The following is a 26,043-nucleotide window of genomic DNA, read 5'->3' as shown; positions in this document are numbered from 1 at the left end:
CATGACTAATGAGGTCTAGGAGCATTTTTGTAAGATGATTTTTAAAAATTGTAACTGGGTAAATGAGCAGGTTGTGGTAATACAAGCCTCGTGTTCCCATCCTGACACGGTTCTGCCATATACCCCCAAATAGACCCAAGAACGGGGCGTATGTCTCATTTTTTTTGCTCATTTCACTTGAATCAAGAGAAGCAGAAGATATTGCGGCACTGGCCGCCACAGTGATCCTTCAATCTGCTGATCTATAGAGAGACCGGGAATCAGAACCTCAAGATCATACAATGAAGGCTAAAGGATAGGAGGTCAGTATTAGGACATGCGATTCTCCATTGTCATCTGAAATAATAAAATCAGACGGCAATTCACCCGTTATAATATAAGTAACTGCGCATCAACAGTGGATGGTATGGATGCAAGCTGGATCCAGTCCTGGGAAACTTCTCTACTGGATCCAGCTTTTCCCAAAACCCAGGGAGGAGCGGCACAGAGCAGCAGGGAGTTATAAGGCAGCCGGGTGAGGAGCGGATTTCCAAGATAACAAAGCGATTTGCTCTAATAATAATGGCGGTTAATAAAGATCATGATTATTATTATTTACGACCCTCATTATAAGGAGAAAGCCTTTTTTTTATACTTAAAAATACGTTGTGGGAACACGACCATAAACAACTATAAAAACAACCAGTACATTAAAGGGGTAAAACCCTTTTTCCTTCAAATCAACTGATGCCAGAACACAATCTCCATAATTCCAGTACTTATCAGCTGATGTATGTCCTGCAGGAAGTGGTGTATTCTCTCCAGTCTGACACAGTGCTCTCTGCTGCCATCTCTGTCCATGTCAGGAACTATCCATGGGGAACTATGGGGATTTGCTGCTGCTCTGGGACAATTCCCGACATGGACAGAGGTGGCAGCAGAGAGTACTGTGTCAGACTGGAGAGAATACACTACTTCCTGCAGGACATACAGCAGCTGATAGGTACTGGAAGACTGGAGATTTTTAAATAGAAGTAAATTACAAATCTATATAACTTTCTGAAACCAGTTTATTTAAAAGAAAAAGACTTTCGCCGGAGTTCCCCTTTAAAGTAAGATAAGATGCAGTTAAGCACGTATGATCTTGTCATAGAGAACAACTGGCAAGTTGAGCAATTAAATTACAAAGCGTTTTAGGCGGCAAAGTGTCAAAGTGTCATCCCCCACCTGAAGCTATTATATGTCAGCCCGCCGTGTGAACAGCGACGTCCTTTTCTTTTCTGGACTCGGGTTAAATGTTGTGAGCGATGACAGCGGCTCCTCGGGGGGGACACAGAGTCGCTTAATTGGAACTAATAGTTAACACAGAAAGGTCGTCACAGGCTGAGTAACAATGGGAAAATCTGTCCGCGCAATTCTCGCTGGTGATGATGATGGGTTTAGCCACCATCCCTTAAAGTGAGCAGAAGGAGACGTATCAGACCCTTCAAGGCTTCACTCCTCCAACATCTTTTATAGGTGAAAACAACTGACTTTTTTTCTCATAACGGCCGTTAATAATAATCGTGATTGTTATTTACAACCATCATTATTATAAAAAGGGCTGTTTTGGTTTTTTTTTACTCGAAAATACTTGTGGGAACAGAGCCTAAATTCTACTGCAGCATGTACTGCTGCTATCTGAGACATAAGACGTGTACATACAAGACAAGAATACTAAGGGTGTTATTACACAGGCCGATGGGGGCCCGATAATAACGGTAAACGAGCGCCAATCTGCTAGATCGGCGCTCGTTTACTGGACCTATTACATGGCCCGATTATCGTTTAACAAGGGCTGCAGGGACATCGTTACCGATGTCCTTGCAGCCCTTGCTTAACTTTATACATTATCTATCCATGCTGCAGGGCTCCTCTTGCGCTCTGCTTCTCCCCGGGTCCGGGCGCTCCAGCTTCAGAGCGGTCTTAGCTGACAGGCCACTCAGCCAATCACTGGGTGTGGCGGTCCCGGTCTGTAATTGGCTGAAGCTGGAGCGCACAAGACTCGGGGAGAAAGAGATCGCAAGAGGAGCCCTGCAGCATGGATAGGTAATGTATAGAGTTTTGGAAACAAGCGATAATTGTTCCGTGTAATAGGACCCTAAGGCTACATTCACACCTTAGTAAATTTTTAAGGATGAAATTCGCAATCAGCTTTTTTTTTCTCTGCAATCAGCAAAATATCATCTGTATAGTGTTCCGAATTTTTTACAAAAAAAGTGTGTGTGGGGGGGGGGGGGGGGGGGGAGAATGTCATAAAATGATGTCACTGTCTGTCCCAACCAGCCAGGAGGAGCCTAAATGGTGATGTCACAGGATGGTTTTGTGGAGTGCTTAGGTGTTTCCATAGAACATGCTTAGGTGAGGCTCCCATAGACTTCTATTGAAGTGTCCGTACTGCAATTGCAGACCGCATTACATCCAGTACTATTTTTTTTGTGTCGCAGATCTGCAAGTTTACAGGATGTATGAACAGCACCAGAGGAATTAATGGGTTGCAAAGGATTCAGTATTTGCTGATCAGCATCAGTAGTCCGCCCAGAAAAAAGTCCTAATCAATATTATTTGTAGTCTTGTGTTTTCTGATTCAAACTTTTTGCTCATGTCATATTTTGTATATTTAGTAAAGTCATAACAATATGGCACTGACCTAAACACATAGAGACGTTACATTTTTTAAAGCTTATGTCCATGTCAGGAACTGTCCAGAGCAGCAGCAAATCCCCATAGGAAACCTCTCCTGCTCTGGACAGTTCCTGACATGGACAGAGGTGGCAGCAGAGAGCACTGTGTCAGCCTGGAGAGAATACACCACTTCCAGCAGGGCATGCAGCAGCTGATAAGTACTGAAAGACTGGAGATTTTCAAATAAAAGTAAATTACAAATCTATATAACTTACTGAAACCAGTTGATTTGAAAGAAAAATATTTTCGCTGGAGTACCTCTTTAAGCTATTCCCCTCCTTATGGGCATAATTTCACATTTCTCAGTGTTAGGCTACGTTCACACAGAGCAAAAGGAGCGGATTACGCAAGGAAATATTTCCGCCTGAAATCAACTGACGCTGAATTCCGAGCAGAATATAAGCAGAATGTAAGCAGAATCCCTGCGTATTCTGCTAGGAAAGTGTTCAGCTTGTAATCCGCTCTTGACAAATTCAGCGCGGAATACTCGAGGAATCCGCGCTGAATCCGCATGCATTCAGCGCTTAAATTCAGCGAGTATTTGGTGAGTAAACTAGACTATACCAGAACATATACTAGAATCCTCCTCCCCCCCCCTTTTCCCCATTTCCGCGCTGATTCAGCGAGTAATTTCCGCTTGTATTACGCTTGTATTCCGCGCTGAAACAGAAAATCAGAGCCCCATTGGTTTGTATAGGCTTCTGCTAGCGGAAGAATCAACATGTTCATTCTTCTGGCGGAAAGCGGATTAGTTCAGTGCGGAAATTCCACTGTGTGAACTGCAGAGCAGAATTTCCATTCAACACAATGGAAATTAGCTCTGCACCTATTTTTTTAACGGCTGAAATTTCAGCGCTGATTCAGTGCAGAAATTCAGCTGCTTTTGCTCAGTGGGAACGAGCCCTTAGGCCGAGGCTACACTGTGACTTTTTGTAGCACTACAAGTGTGTTTTTAACTATTAAGTGACAGCAGCAGTCCACAAGATTACATGTAACTAGAGATGAGCGCAACTGGGCGGCATCCAACTTCTTTTTTTTTACAGAAATCAACAGTACAAGCGATTTTAAGAAACTCTATAATAGGTTTTATTAGACAAAAAAGCCTCTTTCTGTACACACACACTTCTTATCTGTGCATTATCAGGCAAAGTCATCTACATTACAGAGAAGCAAAGTGAAGACGGGTTTGCTGAGTCCATTATAACCTCAGGAGGGTGGAGGGGCGAGGGGGATGAGTGAGCAGGGAGAGCCGAGAAGCAGCCGTACAGTTTGGAGACTGTCTGGGCACATAAACTGCTGAATTACCAGGTCAGAAAGGTCAGTGCTTATCTGGGATCTTGGTGAGAGAAGATTGCAGGGTGTTGTGCTGTGCAGGGCTGCCTTTTCTCCTCTCTGTGCTCACTCATCCCCTCTGCCCCTCCCCCCTCCATAGAGCATAATGGACACAGAAATCGTGCTTCTTCTGAAATGAGGGGGGAGGTAGGAAAAAGTCCATAGCACTTGCATTTTTCCACCTAGAGACCCACAGGAGCCCTTATTTTTTGCGAAACCAATTGTACTTTGCAATGACAGGCATTATTTTTCCATAAAATATGCTGCAAAACCGGAAAAAAATCATTTGCGCTGTTAAATTGAAAAAAACAAAAAACAAATTTGTGTTTCGGGGAGTTTTGCATTTACGATGTTCGCCCTATGTTAAAACTGACTTGTTATGCATGTTCCTCAAGTTGTTACGATTACAACTATATATAACATGTATAACTTTTATATTATGTGATGGCTTTTAAAAAATTCAAACCATTGTTAACAAATATATGTTCCTTAAACCGCTCCATTCCCAGGCTTATAGCGCTTTTATCCTTTGGTCTATGGGGCTGTGTCAGGTGTGATTTTTTGCGCCATGATGTGATCTTTCTATCGGTACCTTGATTGCACATATGCAACTTTTTGATCACTTTTTATTACATTTTTTCTGGATTTGATGCGACCAAAAATGCGCAATTTTGCACTTTGGAATTTTTTTGCGCTGACGCCGTTTACCGTGCGAGATCAGGAATGTGATTAATTAATAGCTCGGGCGATAACGTGCGTGGAGATACCAAATATGTTTATTTATTTGTTTATTTATTAATTTATATTTATAAAATAGGAAAAGGGGGGTGATTTGGACTTTTATTAGGGGAGGGGATTTTTTATTAATAAAAACACTTTTTTACTTTTTTTTTTTAACATAAACTAGAAGCCCCCCTGGGAGACTTGTATATACACAGCAAAGATTAATTAGATCGGTCATAGATTGCTTTGGCCTGCTGCAGGCCATAGCAATCTATTGCCGAGCCGGGATCAGCGTCATTGCGACACTGAGGCCCGACACGGGCAGAAGAACGGATCTCCCCCCCGTGATCGTACCAGGTACGTCATGGGTCGCTAAGGGGTTAAGCATGCTGGAGCTCATCTCTACATGTAACTCCATGCATTGCTGTGGACTGCAGTTATTACTCACTATTTAAAATTAGAGATGAGCGAACCGGGTTTGGGTTTGAGTCGATCCGAACCCGAACGTTCGGCATGTGATTAGCGGGGGCTGCTGAACTTGGATAAAGCTCTAAGGTTGTCTGGAAAACATGAATACAGCCAATGACTATATCCATGTTTTCCATATAGCCTTCGGGCTTTATCCAACTTTAGCAGCGACTGCTAATCAAATGCCGAAAGTTCGGGTTCAGATCGACTCCAGCATGCTTGGGGTTCACTCATCTCTAGTTAAAATCAATCTTGTAGCGCTACAAAAAGTTGCAGAGTGTGCCAAAGCTCCAATAGCTGGCGATCCATTGCTAACCAATATTCTGTCATTCATTGTCCTTTACACTATTCCAGAAGCATCTGAAAAAGCTGATATTTTACTATCCTTCTATATGAAAAAAAAAAATAAAATAAATCAATGATCTCCCCTGTTCCAGTCCTGCCGGAAGCGTCTCACATTAGTCAGATAGAGCGGATCCCTCGGACACCAATGCTGATACAGCGTTATACATTTATACACTTTCTAGAATCACTCTTGAATATCGGCTCGGCGTTTGCTTTGTGCCAGTCGTGTGGATCAGACCGTGTCACTGCAGGATCCTTAAAGGGAATGTGTCATTAGGTTCTGAGGGCCGTAGTGGCGGACGTGCTGATATCAGATATGTAGACTCACAGTGTGTGCGGAGAGGGCTGTGATGTCAGATATTCATGAGATGTGGCCGCCTCGCTGTCCTGACGCTTACTGACAGCTTTCTTCTTACACAGTAATGTCAGTCAGCATCAGGAAGCTGCCACTTAAATTCATAGGAAATAGACGGAGTGCTGACACATCATGGCTGTCACCATGTTATCCTGCTGTCATATACTGCCGCATAAACAAGGTGACACGTTCCCTTTAATATTAGAAATAATTTGTTGTCTATCACTGTAGAACATAGAGGGAAAGTGAACTCCAACTGGTCATTGCGACTACTTAAATATTTTTCAGATGACGCAGCACTTGTAGGGGGGGGGGGGGGGGGGGCTTCTCAGAATGGCACAGACCCTAGAACTTTTATCAGGGGTCGGGGACCACAAGCTGGGCAGAAGTCCTCGCCAAGTTGGCTCTCAGGCTGTCCTATCTTGCAAGGGGTTTCTGAGCGACTACCCTCTACTGCCTGCCCATACACCATATACCATACACCAGATACCAGACACCATACCATATACCAGACACCATATACCAGACACCATATACCAGACACCATATACCAGACACCAGATACCAGACACCAGATACCAGACACCAGATACCAGACACCATATACCATACACCAGATACCAGACACCATATACCAGACACCAGATACCAGACACCAGATACCAGACACCATATACCAGACACCATATACCAGACACCATATACCATACACCAGATACCAGACACCATATACCAGACACCATATACCATACACCAGATACCAGATACCAGACACCATATACCATACACCAGATACCAGATACCATACACCATATACCAGACACCATATACCATACACCAGATACCAGACACCATATACCAGACACCATATACCAGACACCAGATACCAGACACCATATACCATACACCAGATACCAGACACCATATACCAGACACCATATACCAGACACCATATACCAGACACCATATACCAGACACCAGATACCAGATACCAGACACCATATACCATACACCAGATACCAGATACCATACACCATATACCAGACACCATATACCATACACCAGATACCAGACACCATATACCAGACACCATATACCAGACACCATATACCATACACCAGATACCAGACACCATATACCAGACACCAGATACCAGACACCAGATACCAGACTCCATATACCGGACACCATATACCAGACACCAGACTCCATATACCATACTCCCGACACCTTACACCAAACACCATATACCATACACCAGATACCATATACCATTGTGGTGTCCCACCACGGGTGTTCTTTCTCTCTTACACCTGTCGCAAAAGCTTTTTCTCCAGGTCAAGTGGTCATGAAGGTATTTTAGAGTTTCACCACAAGATGTCAGTATTTTATATATATATTCCTATGTATTGCACAGCTGAAGCCAACAAAGGGTTACCTATGTGAGATTTTCTTTCTTTCTAGCCTATCACTCTTCTTCATTTCTTTCCACCACTCACAGGGTCCCTTACATCGCCCCCGTAGGAAGTTACATGGTGGGAGGAGGTGTAGCGTCAGTCTTACTCAGATTCTTGTGGGAGAAGGACACACAGAGCAGGCAACCCTGCTGTAGCCAAGCCAGGGCCTGGCTCTGCCAGGACTCTTGTCCGGGACAAGTTGAGTTCAGTCTAGTCTGGTCTAAGACACACGTGTATGCAGAAGCAACCAGAGACACTCAGTTCTTTCAGTCTTCCTACTATATTATGCAGTGCTAGACACTACCAAGGGAGAAGAGTCAGGGATCATCCTAACCCACGCCATGAACTAGTCTAAAAAGTGCAGGGCAGTATCCTGACATACAAAAGGAACTAGCCTGAATAGAACAACGCTACCAAGAAGGTTTCCGTATCTCGCAGTGCAGGTAACCAGGAAGTTTCGGACACTTAGCATTACCCAGATAACCATGTCTGCGGCTTGTATCACCCTATTAGGACGGGAAGCTCGACACTGTAGGGCAGAAGGTGGTCAGACTATAGGCTATACACAGGTAAACTTCTTACTCTTAAGTATCTCTTCAAGTTCCAGCAGAGCACAGTACTACATTGGGTTGGGATTCCCTTGACAAAGTCCTCTCCTCTACGCTGCTCTGCTCTGTTTCCAACTCTTCAAGCACCGCTACAACTACCTCTACTCTACTGTACTTCTGCAAGCATCTCTGCAGCACAACCGAGTTTAAGCACTAAAGTCTGTATAAAGATTTATCTATTTGCTGCCAAAGTGTTTTGTACTATTCAGAGATTGTACAGCAGGGGTGGGGAACCTCCCGCCCGCGGGCCGCATCCGGCCCCTGACACCTCCGGATGCGGCCCGCGGCTCCCCTGTGACATGCGCCGCTCTGGAGGGGAAGGAGCCGGCATTCACAGCATCCTCCTGTGTCTGTGACAGTTACCAGACACAGGAGGATGCTGTGAGTGCCGGCTCCTTCTCCTCCAGAGCGGCACACGTCTTCTGCGGTTTGCGGCTCTCCTATGATGTGCGCCGCGCTGGTGAGGCAGGAGCCGGCATACACAACATCTTCCTGTGTCTGTGCAGGCTCCTTCCCCAGCAGAGCGGCGCACGTCTTCTGACTCCTGCCGGCCGCACGCGATGACATCATTTCATCAAGCGCCGCCTACAGGAGAAGACCGGCAGAGAATAGAGGAGGGAGAAAAGGACCTGGACAGCGTGGGAGCGGAGGAAGGGTGAGTGGGATGTTTATTTTTTTTTATTTGGGGCAGGCACTGTGGGTTAACTAGGCCACCAGGGACATGACTGTGTGTGTGTGTGTGTGTGTGGGGGGGGGTGTTAAGAAGGCCACCAGGGACCTGACTGGGGGGTCAACTAGGCCACCAGGGACATGACTGAGGGGATTAAGAAGGACACCAGGGACATGACTGGGGGGCTAACTAGACTACCAGGGACATGACTGGGGGGTTAACTAGACTACCAGGGACATGACTGCGGGTTAACTAGGCTACCAGGGACATGACTGCGGGGTTAACTAGGCTACCAGGGACATGACTGGGGGGTTAACTAGGCCACCAGGGACATGACTGGGGGGTAAACTAGGCCACCAGGGACATGACTGGGGGGCTAACTAGGCCACCAGGGACATGACTGGGGGGCTAACTAGGCTACCAGGGACATGACTGGGGGGCTAACTAGGCCACCAGGGACATGACTGGGGGTTAACTAGGCTACCAGGGACATGACTGGGGGGATTAACTAGGCCTACCAGGGACATGACTGGGGGGTTAACTAGGCTACCAGGGACATGACTGGGGGGTTAACTAGGCCTACCAGAGGCATCACTGGGGGGGGGGGGGGTAATTAGGCTACCAGGGACATGACTGGGGGGGTTAACTAGCCTACCAGGGACATGACTGGGGGGTTAACTAGCCTACCAGGGTCATGACTGGGGGGCTAACTAGGCTACCAGGGACATGACTGGGGGGGTTAGCTAGGCTACCAGGGACATGACTGGGGGGCTAACTAGGCCACCAGGGACATGACTGGGGGGGTTAACTAGGCCACCAGGGACATGACTGGGGGGATTAACTAGGCTACCAGGGACATGACTGGGGGGATTAACTAGGCTACCAGGGACATGACTGGGGGGATTAACTAGGCTACCTACTGTTACCACTAACTATACATAGGTGAGTGAGCTGTATCTTTTTCTCTTTATTTTTTGCATATGGAACGTGAATTGCAGCTGAGAGATTCCCTACGAGCTGCACACAGACTTAGACTATGTTCACACTGAACAGAGCTTTACTTTCACATGCCAACACTCATCCCCTGGACACAGGTTATTTGTGGCTTTTTTTTAAACAATTTAAAGTACAGTGACGTTTTATTTAGTGTTTCTTGGGTTGTTGTTTTTTTATGGTGTGCTTGTATTTTAGTGTGTTTTTTGTTGCATTATTTCTGTCATGTTAAAAATTTCATGAGAAATATGCTAACTCCCCCCCCCCCCCCCCCACACACCCACACACACACACACCCACACACACATACACACACACACACACACATACACACATACACACACACACACACACACATACACAAAACACTCATTTACATATTCCTTTTTTTATGCAGGAAAAAACCTACTGAGGTCTGTGGGAAAAGAAATGCCACTAACTGGGTGAAAAGGATGCCTTAGGCTTGGTTCACACTGCGCTTTTTGCAAAAGAAGGGATGAAAAACGGATGAAAAAACATACATTTGTGTGCATGCATTTTGATCTATTTTTCCATTGACTTCTATCATAAAAGAAATCTAAAAAAGGATGAAAATGTATGATTTTTTTTTAACGTACACAAAAATGAGGTTGACCACATTTTTGTGTATGCTAAAAAAAATACTTTTTGAATTTTTTTTTTATTCATCATGAAAGTCGATGGAAAAACGGATCAAAATGGGTGCACACAAAACAACACAAAACGGACTGAAAAAGCTCTGTGTGAAGCCTGCCTTAGGGCCCTATTCCACCGGACGGTTATCGTTTGCATAATCGTTAACGATTAACAATCTCAAACGACCGCTATTGCGAAAGACCTGAAAACATTCACTCATTTCCATGGAACGATAATCGTTACTTATGATCGTATTTGCGATAGTTTTTCTTCGCTATTTATTCGCTATTGCGTTCGTATCTATTGCAAACGACCGAACGACGTCTTATTCAATGCGAACGATTTGTGAACGTTTTGCGAACGAGCAATGATAAAAATAGGTCCAGGTCTTATAAAGCGATCAACGATTTCTCGTTCGGTCGTTAATCGTTAACTGCATTTCAACCGAACGATTATCGTTTAGATTCGAACGATTTAACGATAATCTGAACGATAATCGTCTGGTGGAATAGGGCCCTTACCTTGAGAAGAACACAACATAAAGCCACTATAGCTATAATGTATAACATATGGCGGTCTTTTTCCTCCAAACTGCTTTCCTGCACTTATCTTCCTCAGATATTACATGTGATTCCATTCATCGGTAATTTTAGGGTTTCCTGATACTTGACATGACTGTAATTATTCAGCACCTGATCAGGTTGAACACAATTGTAGACATTGTATTTTTGTAAATCAGTTTTCCGTCCTGTATCCAGCCCGGGTTCTCCAAATACTTCAAATGAAAATTAAGCTTAGCTCTTTATTTTTGTTAAGTTTTGGGGGAGCTACGACGCGCCCCATTATTACATATTACTTACGACGGTAGAAAAGATTTTAAATCCAGGACCCCGGGAACAACCAACTGCCTATGACACAACCACCACCCCAACAACCAACTGCCTATGACACAACCCCCCCCAACAACCAACTCCCTATGACACAACCACCCCCCAACAACCAACTGCCTATGACCCAACCACCCCCCCAACAACCAACTGCCTATGGCACAACCACCCCCCCAACAACCAACTCCCTATGACACAACCCCCCCCAACAACCAACTGCCTATGACACAACCCCCCCCAACAACCAACTGCCTATGACACAACTGCCCCAACAACCAACTGCCTATGACCCAACCACCCCCCCAACAACCAACTCCCTATGACACAACCCCCCAACAACCAACTGCCTATGACACAACTCCCCAACAACCAACTGCCGATGACTCAACCCCCAACAACCAACTGCCTATGACACAACCCCCCAACAACCAACTGCCTATGACACAACCCCCCAACAACCAACTGCCTATGACACAACCCCCCAACAACCAACTGCCTATGACACAACCCCCCAACAACCAACTGCCTATGACACAACCCACCCAACAGCCAAATGCCTATGATGTAAACACCACCCCCAACAACCAACTCCCTATGACACAAACCCCCCCCCCACAACCAACTGCCTATAATGCTCCCTCTCTCTTAGTTATGTAGTTATAAGGATCTATACATCTGTACTTAGACCAGTAATGTAGATTTTTCCTACATACAGAACCATAAAGCTTTTTCAACTTTGAGAAAAACCCTCTTTCTTCTTGTTTTTCTATGAATTTTTTAGATAAAATAAAAGAACATTGGAAGAGCAGAGCGGGCAGCGTGTCTGCAGAGATGGGGCTAGATGATGGCTGCCACTAAGGACTCATCGAGACGGAATCAACTTATTATACAAATAAAACTTCTTACTGGGCCATTAGTGATAACAAGACAAAAAGAGGGAAACTGCATCGAAATGATAACACAATGACATGGAGGCCATCAGAGGGTTAAAGATATTGGGGGGGGGGGCATTTATGAAGGCTGCAGGGCTGGGGCACCCACCCCTCCCCCACCCCACGCACAGATTTTAAAAATATCTCTGCAGAGTTTTTCTTAACAGTAAAAGTAAATCTGTGGAAAAGCTGGAAGCTATAATACAAAGAGAAATAAAAAGTGTAAATGCAGAAATTTTTTTGCTTTGAATGTAATTATTGTGATTTTTGTGTAAATGTAGGTTTTCTGTATTTGCTGACACAAAACTTAATAGTTTATTGATCATTTTTGCTAGAAATAAAAGAGGCACTGAGGCGATCATTTTTTAAAAATAAAAATCAACAGGGGTTACAATCAAGCAGTTTTACAATATACTTTTTTTTCCGTTTTCAATGTTTAAATCAACATTATACATATGTCCACTAAGTGTCTCCCTTCACTCTACATGTGTACAGCCGCTGTGTGTCCACATTCAGAGAATCCTGGCGATGCTCGCATTGTATGGTCGGCTCTCCTGTCACCTCTGTAACCACACAGTGACATTATACTGACTAAATTGCTACATAACAAAGAGCATTGTCTCCTGGTGAGATGCAGAGCTGATAATATAATTAGCAAAAGTTAAAAATATAATTAGTGTAAGGTAATTGCCCTCAGCTGATATACAACCTGCATGAAGAACAGGTGTCCTGTGTTTGGTCCAAATATCAGCATGGAGGGAGCATAGAGCACAGCTTGGCCGTGTGTATAATGTTGATTTAAACATATAAATATAATAATAATAATAATAATAATAATAATAATAATAATAAAAAAATAATAATAAAAAATAAAAAATAAAAAAAATAAAGCGAGTATATTACAAAACTGCTTGTGATCACAACCCCTGTAGATTTCTTTAAAAAATACACTTTAAACAACCCAGAGGTGGTATCTGCCATTTCCATAGAACAAGGCAAATATTCTCATCTTCAAGTGTGAAACGACGTATTTTCTCTATCCTCTAAAGGAGCAGTAATTTCCACTGACGACCTCCAGTATTTTGACTCTTTTACACAGTGGATATTAAGCGTTCATGTTAAAGTGGATATAGAATGTAGAATGGTGCAATAATAGCGGAATCCGTGCGGACGTTCTCCGCACTCTGGAGATAAAGCTGCCGGCTCCGTCCTGATTACATTTCACAGGTATAATATGTGACTATTCCTTTCGGTGAATGAATATAATTACATAGACGGATATGCTAGCTTATGTAATTTAGCGTACAATGGCGGAGCAGGGATAAGGTGAAGCCTAAGGGATGACTTACCTTTCAACTTGAACTTCGGCATCCTTCCTCTCCGCTAGGTGACCGCCTCCGTTTAACTCTTTACGCGCATTTTGTAGCAAGTTGACCACGGGCTCGATCTCTTTCATGATATCATTGCTCTCCGCTCCCCCATTAAGGCAAGGACTTATACTGATGTCATCTCCTTTGACTCCATCAAGCCCATTCAAGTGAAGAAGCTGGTGGACTTCCTGCCACGAAGAACCAGCCGAACTCGTGGCACTGTCCACCATATCCTGTTGGTCTTTACTGTACAGGCTTTGACTTGACAAGTCGCTTGACTTTGACTTTGGGCACAGAGGTCGGGTAACTCGAATGGTCTTGGGTGTTCCATCCCCGGTGAAGGTGGTCTCCAGATGAGTGGTGAAGCCTTCAGGTCCTCTGAGAATGAGCACCACAAACGTCTCGGAGGCGATGCTACGCAGTATTTCCAGGGCGGTCTCATAACTGGCATCAACCAATGGCCGATCATTAACCGCCAATATAATGTCACCTACCTGGACCAGGCCACTTTGCTCGGCCGCCCCACCTCGAATTAAGTCAGAAATTATCACCGGGGGTTTGTTTCTTCTTTGCTTGACCAGGAACCCCAGGCCCCCCACTTTTCTCTTGTAGAGTCGCACCGATATGACATTGGGTTGGAGCTGTTTAACACTAAATTCATATTCCTCCATGACAAAGCTCTTCAAAGTCTGTTGGAAATCGGGGACTGTGTCGGGAGGTTATATCGGTCTCCTTGTCCTAAAGTAAGAAGGGCAACGCGCGAGGGTTTCTGAGTCGGAGGAGGCAGACACGCAGGTTCCTCAGATGTTTAATGAACCCTAGATCAGTGGTTTTCAGATAGGAAAAAATTGCCTCTGGATGTGAGCGGAATGGCGCTGTACTTCACCTATCTCATGCTTCTGGTCCTATTTTCAGGAAACTTGCTGTGCAAGCAGCCTATAATTCTGAGGTTTCCCAGGTAACACGGAATCCAAACAAACCTCGGATCTTTTCGCCAGTCTGCTCGGCTTTTAATAACAGTTCACTTACGGGGAGCTTAACATTTTCCTAATTCTCAGGCATCCTTGAAATCGTGTGTCCAGTCGCCACCTGTATTCTTTGCAGCTGTAAAAAAAACAAAACAAACAGAGTTTTTATTAATCACATTCCTGCGTGGATTTTATAATCTTTTATATCAGAGTATACGGCAGATCACAGACTGGTATAATAGCCTGAGGCTCATGTATGTCATCTGCATCATCCAAAGACACCACCAATGCATTTATCATTACACTAATGTAGGTTGTAGTGTATAATGTGTTCTAGACATAGAATAGCCACAATACAACATACAGATTATAAGTTACTGTAATGTAATGTAATGCTTTTATTTGTATAGCGCACACAGATTCCGCAGCACTTTACATAGTTTTGCCAATTATTGCTCCCTGTCCCATTAGGGCTCACAATCTAAATCCACCCATCTGTATGTGTTGGGTGTGGGAGGAAACAGGAGGAAACCCACACAAACACGGAGAGAACATACAAACTCTTTGCAGATGTCACCCTTGGTGGGATTTGAACCCAGGACCCCAGCGCTGCAAGGCTACAGTGCTAACCACTGAGCCACCGTGCTGTATTCTTTGGTCTTGTTTTAAAATTGATAGCAAAAAATGCCAAAAATATTTCATATAAGGCTTCATGCAGACAAGAATATTGTACTTGCAGTAATACCTCAATGTTCGAACACTTCCTGTATTCGAATGAAAACTTACCTGGAAGTAATGTTTGGAATTTGAACTTTGCTCCGTACATGAACATTTTTGCATAAATGTGGACTGTGGTACAGTGCTGTATAAGACTGCTGGAGTGCATATACAGTACAGTAGTAGTACAGTCAGTGCACCGCCATCTCCCATCCTGTACTGTATAAGACTGCTGGAGTGCATATACAGTACAGGAGTAGTACAGTCAGTGCACCACCATCTCCCATCCTGTACTGTATAAGACTGCTGGAGTGCATATACAGTACAGTAGTAGTACAGTCAGTGCACCACCATCTCCCATCCTGTACTGTATAAGACTGCTGGAGTGCATATACAGTACAGTAGTAGTACAGTCAGTGCACCACCATCTCCCATCCTGTACTGTATAAGACTGCTGGAGTGCATATACAGTACAGTAGTAGTACAGTCAGTGCACCACCATCTCCCATCCTGTACTGTATAAGACTGCTGGAGTGCATATACAGTACAGTAGTAGTACAGGCAGTGCACCACCATCTCCCCCCCCTGTACTGTATAAGACTGCTGGAGTGCATATACAGTACAGTAGTAGTACAGTCAGTGCACCGCCATCTCCCATCCTGTACTGTATGAGACTGCTGGAGTGCATATACAGTACAGTAGTAGTACAGGCAGTGCACCACCATCTCCCCCCCCTGTACTGTATAAGACTGCTGGAGTGCATATACAGTACAGTAGTAGTACAGTCAGTGCACCGCCATCTCCCATCCTGTACTGTATAAGACTGCTGGAGTGCATATACAGCACAGTAGTAGTACAGTCAGTGCACCACCATCTCCCATCCTGTACTGTATAAGACTGCTGGAGTGCATATACAGCACAGTAGTAGTACAGGCAGTGCACCACCATCTCCCATCCTGTACAGTATAAGACTGCTGGAGTGCATATACAGTACAGTAGTAGTACAGTCAGTGCACCACCATCTCCCATCCTGGGAAAGGGAGGACATGATGGAAACCTTTATATATGTTACAGGAGGAAGAAGGGAAAGGGAGGGGGGCATGATGGAAACCTTTATATATGTTACAGGACTAAATAAGGGTCAGGAGGGAAGTTTTTAGAAAAAAAAAACACAAGAAGAAGAGGAGACAGTGAGAGGTTACTGGGGGAAAAGATCAGAAGAAGCATGAGAAAATATTACTTTACTGAAAGAGTAGTAGATGCTTTGAACAAACTTCCAGCAGATGTGGTTGGTAAATCTACAATAACAGAACGTAACCTGCCTGGTGTATACATATATCTATCCTAAGATAATAAGAAGGGAAATAATATAAGGGCCGACTACATGGAGCAGGTGTTTTCTTCTACCTTCTATGGGGGAGAGTTATCAAACAGGGTGTAAAGTGAAACTGGCTCAGTTGCCCCCGGCAACCAATCATATTCCACCTTTCATTTTCCAAGGAGTCTGTGAGGAATGAAAGGTGGGATCTGATTGGTTCCCGGGGGCAACTGAGCCAGTTTCACTTTACACCATGTGTGATAAATCTCCCCCTATGTTTCTATATTTTCACAGTTAATATTTAGTCCTTTAAGAAAACTCAACGTCATGTAGTTTGGGGTTTTCTAGTTCAATTCTTAGTTTATTTTTTTTTCAAAGATACATGTTGAATACGTTGCTACCGACCATAAAATTCAGGCACATTGACATTTGCCGCCGTTTTGGCGTGCTCCAGTTTACGTGAAGGTCTTTGTTCGTCCTTTACACAACTTTCCGACATGTCCCTGTGCCGGGCTGTTGTGCTTCATCCCATGTTTGTCTCATTGGGGGTTTCTTCCTAATAAGAAATAAGCGTTTGATTTGTAAAAGAATCCTCGGTTTCTTGGCGAGATCTGAGGTGGTTTTATTTCTTCAGCACCTCGGAGTATTTCCTAGTGCGCGGAGACTGTAACACTGTCATCTTATCGTAACCCAGTTGCTGCACGCCTTCCCTGAAGCTCAGACTATATTCTCACAGGGAAATAACTTCCATCAATACAATTCCCTTCAAAACATTTCCTATCTCCCGGGGAATTGTTGTGTGAAATATTTATCCTCTCTGTACAGATAAGGGATCTCCTAAGATGTCCATCTTCAGGCAATGGTGGACTACGCTCTATGAAGACTGGTGGGCATTGGTCTATTGAGGGATAATCACATATCTACAGAATAAAGTCAAAAAGTCTTCCTGCAAAAATGACATTTGGATGTGCCTAATGGTTTTCCATAAAGAAAAATATGGTCACTTTAACCCTTTCACAACCATGGGTCATTGATTCCTCAATGCCCAGGTCGTTCTTAAACATCAGCTTATGGGATCATAATGATCCCATAAGCTGATGTCCCTATGTCTGCCCCCTCTCCTCTGTCTTGTGACAGCGGCAGGGGAGAGAGGGGAGGGGGCAGAGCGCACGTCCGCACGCCCTGCTTTCCCTCCCTTCCCCCGGCGCACGCCCTGCCTTTACTCCCTCCCCCCACCGCCTGAGGCTTCCGGTGTCCATGGCTATTATCAGGGCTCTGCGATCACTTCTCAGAGCCCAATGGACACCGGACAGAATCTGTAGAGGGAGAATTCTCTGTCAGGAGCCCTATAGATGCTGAGGTCTTGCTGACCGTAGTATCTATAGGGTTAACTCTCAGCACTGGAGCGTGGCTCCGTTGCTGAGAGTTGCGGCGGGTCCCTGGCTATCACCGATAGCCGGGACCCGCCGCGGATGACACAGGCGCAGTTTCTACGCCTGTGGCATCCTGCAGCATAAACTAACATCGCTGCAGCATCAGGCATAGGCAGCAGCAACATTAATTTACTGTGCAGCGGAGGGAGGGGGTTAAATTGCTGCCCCAGATGGCAGCATGGTGGCTCAGTGGTTAGCACAGAAGCCTTGCAGCACTTGGTTTAGAAAACTCACTTTATCTACTCTGGACACAGAGGGCCACATGTATCATCCGGTGAACGGATGATTTTTGGCGGAAAGTGCCGATTTGCATATTTTTTTATACGCAAATGGCCGATTTGCGAATAAAATATTCGCAAATCGGCACTTTCCGCCGAGTACGCCAGGGGGTGGAAAGGGGGCGGAAAAGGGGCGGAAAGTGGGCGGAACGGAGGGCGCGGACTCAGAGTCCGCGCGATTTATCGTCCGTTCCGCCAAATAGTACGCCGAAAACCTACTCCAGTCCTCAGCTGGCGTAGGTTTTCGGCGGTGCGCAACGGCGCGCACGGGATTTATGTACAGGCAGTCCGCCTCTACATAAATCTCCGTAGCGCCGGAGCTGCGGGGGCATTTTTACGTCCGGCGTAAAAAACGCCGGACTTAATAAATGCCTCCCAGAGTGTGCCCCAAGCATTACCGCACAGGGGCAGCCCATTTATTGACCGTGTAAGGTTTGATTTGGTGGAGCTGTAGGGGAACTAAGCTGCTGCCAGATCACCCTGCAGCTTGTCCTTTAAAGGGGTTATCCAGTGTCAGAAAAACATGGCCTGTTTCTTCCAGACTCTTGTCTCCAGGTCATGTGCGGTTTGCAATTAAGCTCCATTCACATCAATGGAACTGGGTTGCAAAACCTGCAGCCAAACTGGAGACATAAGTGATGATATCCCTGGAAGAAAGTGGCCATGTTTTTCTAACGCTGGATAATCCCTTTAAGAGTCCCAGCAGCGGTAATCCCTGTGATCATCTGTGTAGTCCTCAATGTATTACTCAAAAGAAGACGGTGGGCACCACCAGTATCCTATAGGAGTGCTAAACCAATGCATATAAGTACACAATACCACAAAGGGAAAAAAAAAAAGCATATGCACAAAAAGGTAGCACATCAAAAACAAATCTTTATTAGTTGCACAAAGCACAGGAGCAATAAAACTAGAGAGACAAGCCCCAGGTACCACTCTACATTAAAAACACTAAAATGTCGACTCTCGGCCCACCAGTGTTCTGGCTGGGACCCATCAGTAACCTGGCTCCGGACCACAAACATGGACAAAAGTAACAAAATAGACTCGATTACCGAATCCTAAATAATAAACAATGCAGTGCACAGGCAAAAAAAAAAAAAATAGCAAAAAACAAAAAAAGTAATAAAGAAATCAGAGAAACCTTACTATGTGTGGTCCAAAGTAAGAAGGGGGTCAGGTGTTCCCCCGTCCAACGACTTCCTAAGGGATGTTTTCCGCTCCCACCTGACCCCCTTGTTACCTTGGGCTTGTCTCCCTAGTTTTATTGCTCCTGTGCTTTGTGTATTTTTTCTATTGATTTTGATGTGCTACCTTTTTGTGTATATGCTTTTTTCTTCTTTTTTTTTGTGGCTCAATGTATTACTGACTGTCCAAAATGGACAAAATAAAAAATTCCATGAATTGTCCTTACATATTATTTTCGTCTTCTTCTTCTTTGTCGATCTCCTAGTGACTCATTGCTGCCGCACTGGAATCTTCCTGAGCCTTCATCTCTGCTGCCTATTTAGGCCTTAAGGACCGGGCCTCACCTTCTAAGAGCCATAGCGCTTTTGTTTTTTTCACCCACAGTGCTGTTTGGGGTGTAATTTTTTGCTCCATGATCTCTAATTTTTATTAGTTTTTTTTTTCTCCTCTTTTCATTTACGCTGTTCACCGTGCAGGAAGGGGGAGGGGCTCTAACGTGTGGCCCTACAAATGTTGTGAGAGGAGGCTCAGGTACATACAGCATCACCACATACTTCTCAGCTGCTGTTTTGTGAATCACCAAAAGTTTAAATTCTGATGATTTGTTTTGCAAACTTTTTGGAGGTAAGATGTGAGCCAAATCAAATTTGCAAAATCTAGACTAAAGAGGGTTTACTGGGAGAGAAACTTTATGAAACTATAAATGTATCCTCAACGCAGCAGCCAGGCTCATCTTCCTCTCCAGCTGTTACACTGACATCCCCCCCTGTGCCAGTCACTACACTGACGTCTCCCCCCTGTGCCAGTCACTACACTGACATCCCCCCTGTGCTAGTCACTACACTGACATCTCCCCTGTGCTAGTCACTACACTGACATCCCCCCCTGTGCCAGTCACTACACTGACGTCTCCCCCCTGTGCCAGTCACTACACTGACATCCCCCCCTGTACCAGTCACTACACTGACATCCCCCCTGTGCCAGTCACTACACTGACATCCCCCCCTGTGCCAGTCACTACACTGACATCCCCCCTGTGCCAGTCACTACACTGACATCCCCCCTGTGCCAGTCACTACACTGATATCTCCCCTGTGCCAGTCACTACACTGACATCTCCCCTGTGCCAGTCACTACACTGATATCCCCCCTGTGCCAGTCTCTACACTGACATCCCCCCTGTTCCAGTCACTACACTGACATCCCCCCCTGTGCCAGTCACTACACTGACATCCCCCCCTGTGCCAGTCATTACACTGACATCCCCCCTGTGCTAGTCACTACACTGACATCCCCCCCTGTGCCAGTCACTACACTGACATCCCCCCTGTGCTAGTCACTACACTGACATCCCCCCCTGTGCCAGTCACTACACTGACATCCCCCCCTGTGCCAGTCACTACACTGATATCTCCCCTGTGCCAGTCACTACACTGATATCTCCCCTGTGCCAGTCACTACACTGACATCCCCCCTGTGCCAGTCACTACACTGACATCCCCCCTGTGCCAGTCACTACACTGATATCTCCCCTGTGCCAGTCACTACACTGATATCTCCCCTGTGCCAGTCACTACACTGACATCCCCCCTGTGCCAGTCACTACACTGACATCCCCCCTGTGCCAGTCACTACACTGATATCTCCCCTGTGCCAGTCATTACACTGACATCCCCCCTGTGCTAGTAACTACACTGACATCCCCCCTGTGCCAGTCACTACACTGACATCCCCCCCTGTGCCAGTCACTACACTGACATCCCCCCCTGTGCCAGTCACTACAATGACATCCCCCCCTGTGCCAGTCACTACACTGACATCTCCCCTGTGCCAGTCACTACACTGACATCTCCCCTGTGCCAGTCACTACACTGACACCCCCCCTGTGCCAGTCACTACACTGACACCCCCCCTGTGCCAGTCACTACACTGACATCCCCCCTGTGCCAGTCACTACACTGACATCCCCCCTGTGCCAGTCACTACACTGACATCCCCCCCTGTGCCAGTCACTACACTGACATCCCCCCCTGTGCCAGTCACTACACTGACATCCCCCCTGTGCCAGTCACTACACTGACTTCCCCCCTGTGCCAGTCACTACACTGACTTCCCCCCTGTGCCAGTCACTACACTGACGTCTCCCCCCTGTGCCAGTCACTACACTGACGTCTCCCCCCTGTGTCAGTCACTGCATTGACGTCTCCCCCCTGTGCCAGTCACTATACTGACGTCTCCCCCCTGTGCCAGTCACTACACTGACGTCTCCCCCCTGTGCCAGTCACTACACTGACGTCTCCCCCCTGTGTCAGTCACTACACTGATTGCCTATTAGATTCAAATTCTGTTCAAACTCCTCACCCTCACCCATAAAGCTCTCATTTCTGCCCCTCCATACATCTCCTCCCTCATCTCCACCTACTATCCTACTCGCACTCTAATGATCTCACACTAACATCTTCCATAAGCAGAACCTCTTCTCTCGTGCTTCACCAGTTCTCTGCAACGCCCTACCCAAAGACCTCAGACTCATCCCCAACACTCACAGCTTCTAGCGTCCTACATACTCTCTTCAGGCTTATATCATTCCCTAAACTTGTCTCCCCTTCTGCTGTCCAATCCCCTCTATATGGCTATGTTCATATGATGTTTTTTTCAGCGCCCGTACAATGCTGGCTGTTGGTCCATAATTCAAGGTCAGGTGGACTGATTGCTGTTTGTCTTTAATTGAAAAAATAACGTCCGCTGTTTGCAAAGGACGGCCAAAAATAATTGTCAAGATCATTATTTTGATGTCCGCGCTGACAACATCCGTCATTTTACACACTGTGTACACTGTACGTCCATCATTCCACTGACTTCAATGAATTCCATTGAAGTCAATTAAATCACTGCAAAAACTGACGACTTTTTTGAATAGTAAAAGTAGACGCCTTTTCTTTGTTTTTTTTTTTACTTAGTGTGAACATGGCCATCTTTGACGGTTCTACACTTATATAGGTATTTTCCGATTGTATGTACAATGACTGGACCATCGGTAAATAAAGCTCTTACTGTTTCTTGTTTCCTTCCCTTTCCTCCTAGTGTGTAAGCTCTTGTGTCCCCCCCTGTCCTCCTAGTGTGTAAGCTCTTGTCCCCCCAGTCCCCCTAGTGTGTAAGTTTTTGTGTCCCCCCAGTCCTCCTAGTGTGTAAGTTTTTGTGTCCCCCCAGTCCTCCTAGTGTTTAAGCTCTTGTGCCCCCCAGTCCTCCTAGTGTGTAAGCTCTTGTGTCCCCCCAGTCCTCTTAGTGTGTAAGCTCTTGTGTCACCCCAGTCCTCCTAGTGTGTAAGCTCTTGTGTCCCCCCTGTCCTCCTAGTGTGTAAGCTCTTGTGTCACCCCCACTCCTCCTAGTGTGTAAGCTCTTGTCCCCCCCAGTCCTCCTAGTGTGTAAGTTTTTGTGTCCCCCCAGTCCTCCTAGTGTGTAAGTTTTTGTGTCCCCCCCCCCAGACCTCCTAGTGTGTAAGCTTGTGCCCCCCCAGTCCTCCTAGTGTGTAAGCTCTTGTGTCCCCCCAGTCCTCCTAGTGTTTAAGCTCTTGTGCCCCCCAGTCCTCCTAGTGTGTAAGCTCTTGTGTCCCCCCAGTCCTCTTAGTGTGTAAGCTCTTGTGTCACCCCAGTCCTCCTAGTGTGTAAGCTCTTGTGTCCCCCCCAGTCCTCTTAGTGTGTAAGCTCTTGTGCCCCCCAGTCCTCCTAGTGTGTAAGCTCTTGTGTCACCCCCACTCCTCCTAGTGTGTAAGCCCGGGTTCCCCCAGTCCTCCTAGTGTGTAAGTTTTTGTGTCCCCCCAGTCCTCCTAGTGTGTAAGTTTTTGTGTCCCCCCCCCCCAGACCTCCTAGTGTGTAAGCTCTTGTGCCCCCCAGTCCTCCTAGTGTGTAAGCTCTTGTGTCACCCCCACTCCTCCTAGTGTGTAAGCCCGGGTTCCCCCAGTCCTCCTAGTGTGTAAGTTTTTGTGTCCCCCCAGTCCTCCTAGTGTGTAAGTTTTTGTGTCCCCCCCCCAGACCTCCTAGTGTGTAAGCTTGTGCCCCCCCAGTCCTCCTAGTGTGTAAGCTCTTGTGTCCCCCCAGTCCCCCTAGTGTGTAAGCTCTAGTGTCCCCCCAGTCCTCCCAGTGTGTAAGCTCCTGTGCCCCCCCAGTCCTCCTAGTGTGTAAGCTCTTGTGTCCCCCCAGTCCTCCTAGTGTGTAAGCTCTTGTGTCCCCCCAGTCCTTCTAGTGTGTAATCTCTTGTGTCCCCCCAGTCCTCCTAGTGTGTATAATGCACATCACCCATGATATAATGTTCAGCGCCCATGGTATAAAGCACAGCACCCATGGTATAATGTACAGCACCCATTATAATGCACAGCACCCATGGTATAATGTACAGCACCCATTATAATGCACAGCACCCATGGTATAATGTACAGCACCCATGGTATAATGCACAGCACCCATGGTATAATGTACAGCACCCATTATAATACACAGCACCCATGGTATAATGTACAGCACCCATGGTATAATGCACAGCACCCATGGTATAATGTACAGCACCCATTATAATGCACAGCACCCATGGTATAATGTACAGCATCCATGGTATAATGCACAGCACCCATGGTATAATGTACAGCACCCATGGTATAATGCACAGCACCCATGGTATAATGTACAGCATCCATGGTATAATGCACAGCACCCATGGTATAATGTACAGCACCCATGGTATAATGCACAGCACCCATGGTATAATGCACAGCATCCATGGTATAAAGTACAGCGCCCATGGTATAATGTACAGCATCCATGGTATAATGCACAGCACCCATTATAATGCACAGCGCCCATGGTATAAAGTACAGCACCCATGGTATAATGTACAGCACCCATTATAATGCACAGCATCCATGGTATAATGTACAGCACCCATTATAATGCACAGCACCCATGGTATAATGTACAGCACCCATTATAATGCACAGCACCCATGGTATAATGTACAGCACCCATTATAATGCACAGCACCCATGGTATAATGTACAGCACCCATTATAATGCACAGCACCCATGGTATAATGTACAGCACCCATGGTATAATGTACAGCACCCATTATAATGCACAGCACCCTTGTTATAATGTACAGCAGCTCAGGTGACTTCACAATGACCTGTTCCCGAGGTCTTCAGGATGACGGACGCAGCAGAGAATTAAACCACTCAAACAATCTGCGGAGATAAGAGCAGTAATATAAATAGGAGATTGAATCAACGGCGGCAGCGATACCATCTCGCTTCTAAGGACGTCCGGATGAAGCCGGGAGAGCCGACCAGGATGAACTAATTGTAAACTTTTCATTTCCCCCATGGTACAACTAAAGACAAGTGAGGTAACAGAACGGAGAAGAGCAAAGAGGAATGAATGATCCATCGTCTTTAATCTTACATTCCAGAGCTTTAAACATACACAAAAAGGATATGTTTTGAGACGTTTTTTGATTCGCTTTTTAAAGCATGGAAGAAATAATAGAAAAGCGGATCAAAACGGGTGCACACAAATACATCCATTTTTTTCCAACTGTTTTTTATTCATTTTTTTGTGTGATGCCATCTTATCCCCCCCCCCCTCCCCCTTAATTTCTGACAGACCTCCCGACCGACACCCGACATCTGATGGAACCAGCGCTGCTCAGGAATGTCTTTACTAGATACATTACATACCGTCCTTCTCCAAGAATCATTCCTACCCCAAAAATAAGACCCGGCTTCAGCTTTCAGGCTTTTTGGAGCAGGATGGAAATGTAAGGTGGTTTTACTTAGCGGCATTTATAAATCTGCAGGATCTGAGGCTGACGTACTGATTTATCCCGGCTCCCAAGGTCAGCCAGAAGACGGGACTACAGGGACTACAGATGAAGATCCACTCTACGCCTTTCATTCAGCGTGTTTATTTACGTGTAGTGGCAGGCGGTATTAGATGTGACGGCTGCCTCGCATACCAACTACTGGGCACCCTGCAAGCACTCACACCGAATACTAGTTATTATAAATATTTAGGACCACTTCAAGATTAGAACCATTTCTCTGATTTTTTTTTTCATTCAAATCAGCTGGTGCCAGAAAGTTATATAGATTTGTAATTTACTTCTATTACAAAATCTCCAGTCTTCCAGTGGGGTGTCCCACTAGGGGTGTTGCAGTTGTATTACACCCGTCGCAAAAGTCTGTACTTATTGGGAGGCATTTATTAAGTCCGGCGTTTTTTACGCCGGACTTAAAAATGCCCCCGCAGCTCCGGCGGTACGGAGATTTATGTAGAGGCGGACTGCCTGTACATAAATCCTGTGCGCGCCGGTGCGCACCGCCGAAAACCTACGCCAGCTGAGTACTGGAGTAGGTTTTCGGCGTAGAATTGGGCGGATGATAAATCGCGCGGACTCTGAGTCCGCGCCCTCCGTTCCGCCCACTTCCCGCCTACTTTCCGCCCCCTTTCCGCCCCCTGGCGTACTCGGCGGAAAGTGCCGATTTGCGATTATTTTATTCGCAAATCGGCCATTTGCGTATAAAATAATACGCAAATCGGCACTTTCCGCCAAAAATCATCCGTCCGCCGGATGATACATGTGGCCCATTGTGTTT

General features: G+C 45.9%; 1 protein-coding gene across 5 annotated transcripts in view; it reads right to left on the bottom strand.

Annotated features, from left to right (window-relative positions):
- The window catches only part of NOS1 (nitric oxide synthase 1), a 211,712-nt gene that overhangs the window by 49,976 nt on the left and 135,693 nt on the right, over positions 1-26,043 (bottom strand). For all 5 annotated transcript variants that reach the window (XM_069960742.1, XM_069960743.1, XM_069960745.1 and 2 more), the window contains exon 2: positions 13,477-14,601. In XM_069960742.1, the coding sequence (XP_069816843.1) occupies positions 13,477-14,168 (692 nt within the window). In that variant the 5' untranslated portion in view covers positions 14,169-14,601. The remainder of the gene's footprint in view (positions 1-13,476; positions 14,602-26,043) is intronic.

The sequence above is a fragment of the Dendropsophus ebraccatus genome, chromosome 3 (genome assembly GCF_027789765.1).
Source record: "Dendropsophus ebraccatus isolate aDenEbr1 chromosome 3, aDenEbr1.pat, whole genome shotgun sequence".
NCBI classification, from domain to species: Eukaryota; Metazoa; Chordata; class Amphibia; order Anura; family Hylidae; genus Dendropsophus; species Dendropsophus ebraccatus.
The sequence above is the reverse complement of the archived record's forward strand: the minus strand, read 5'-3'. Positions and strand labels throughout refer to the sequence as shown.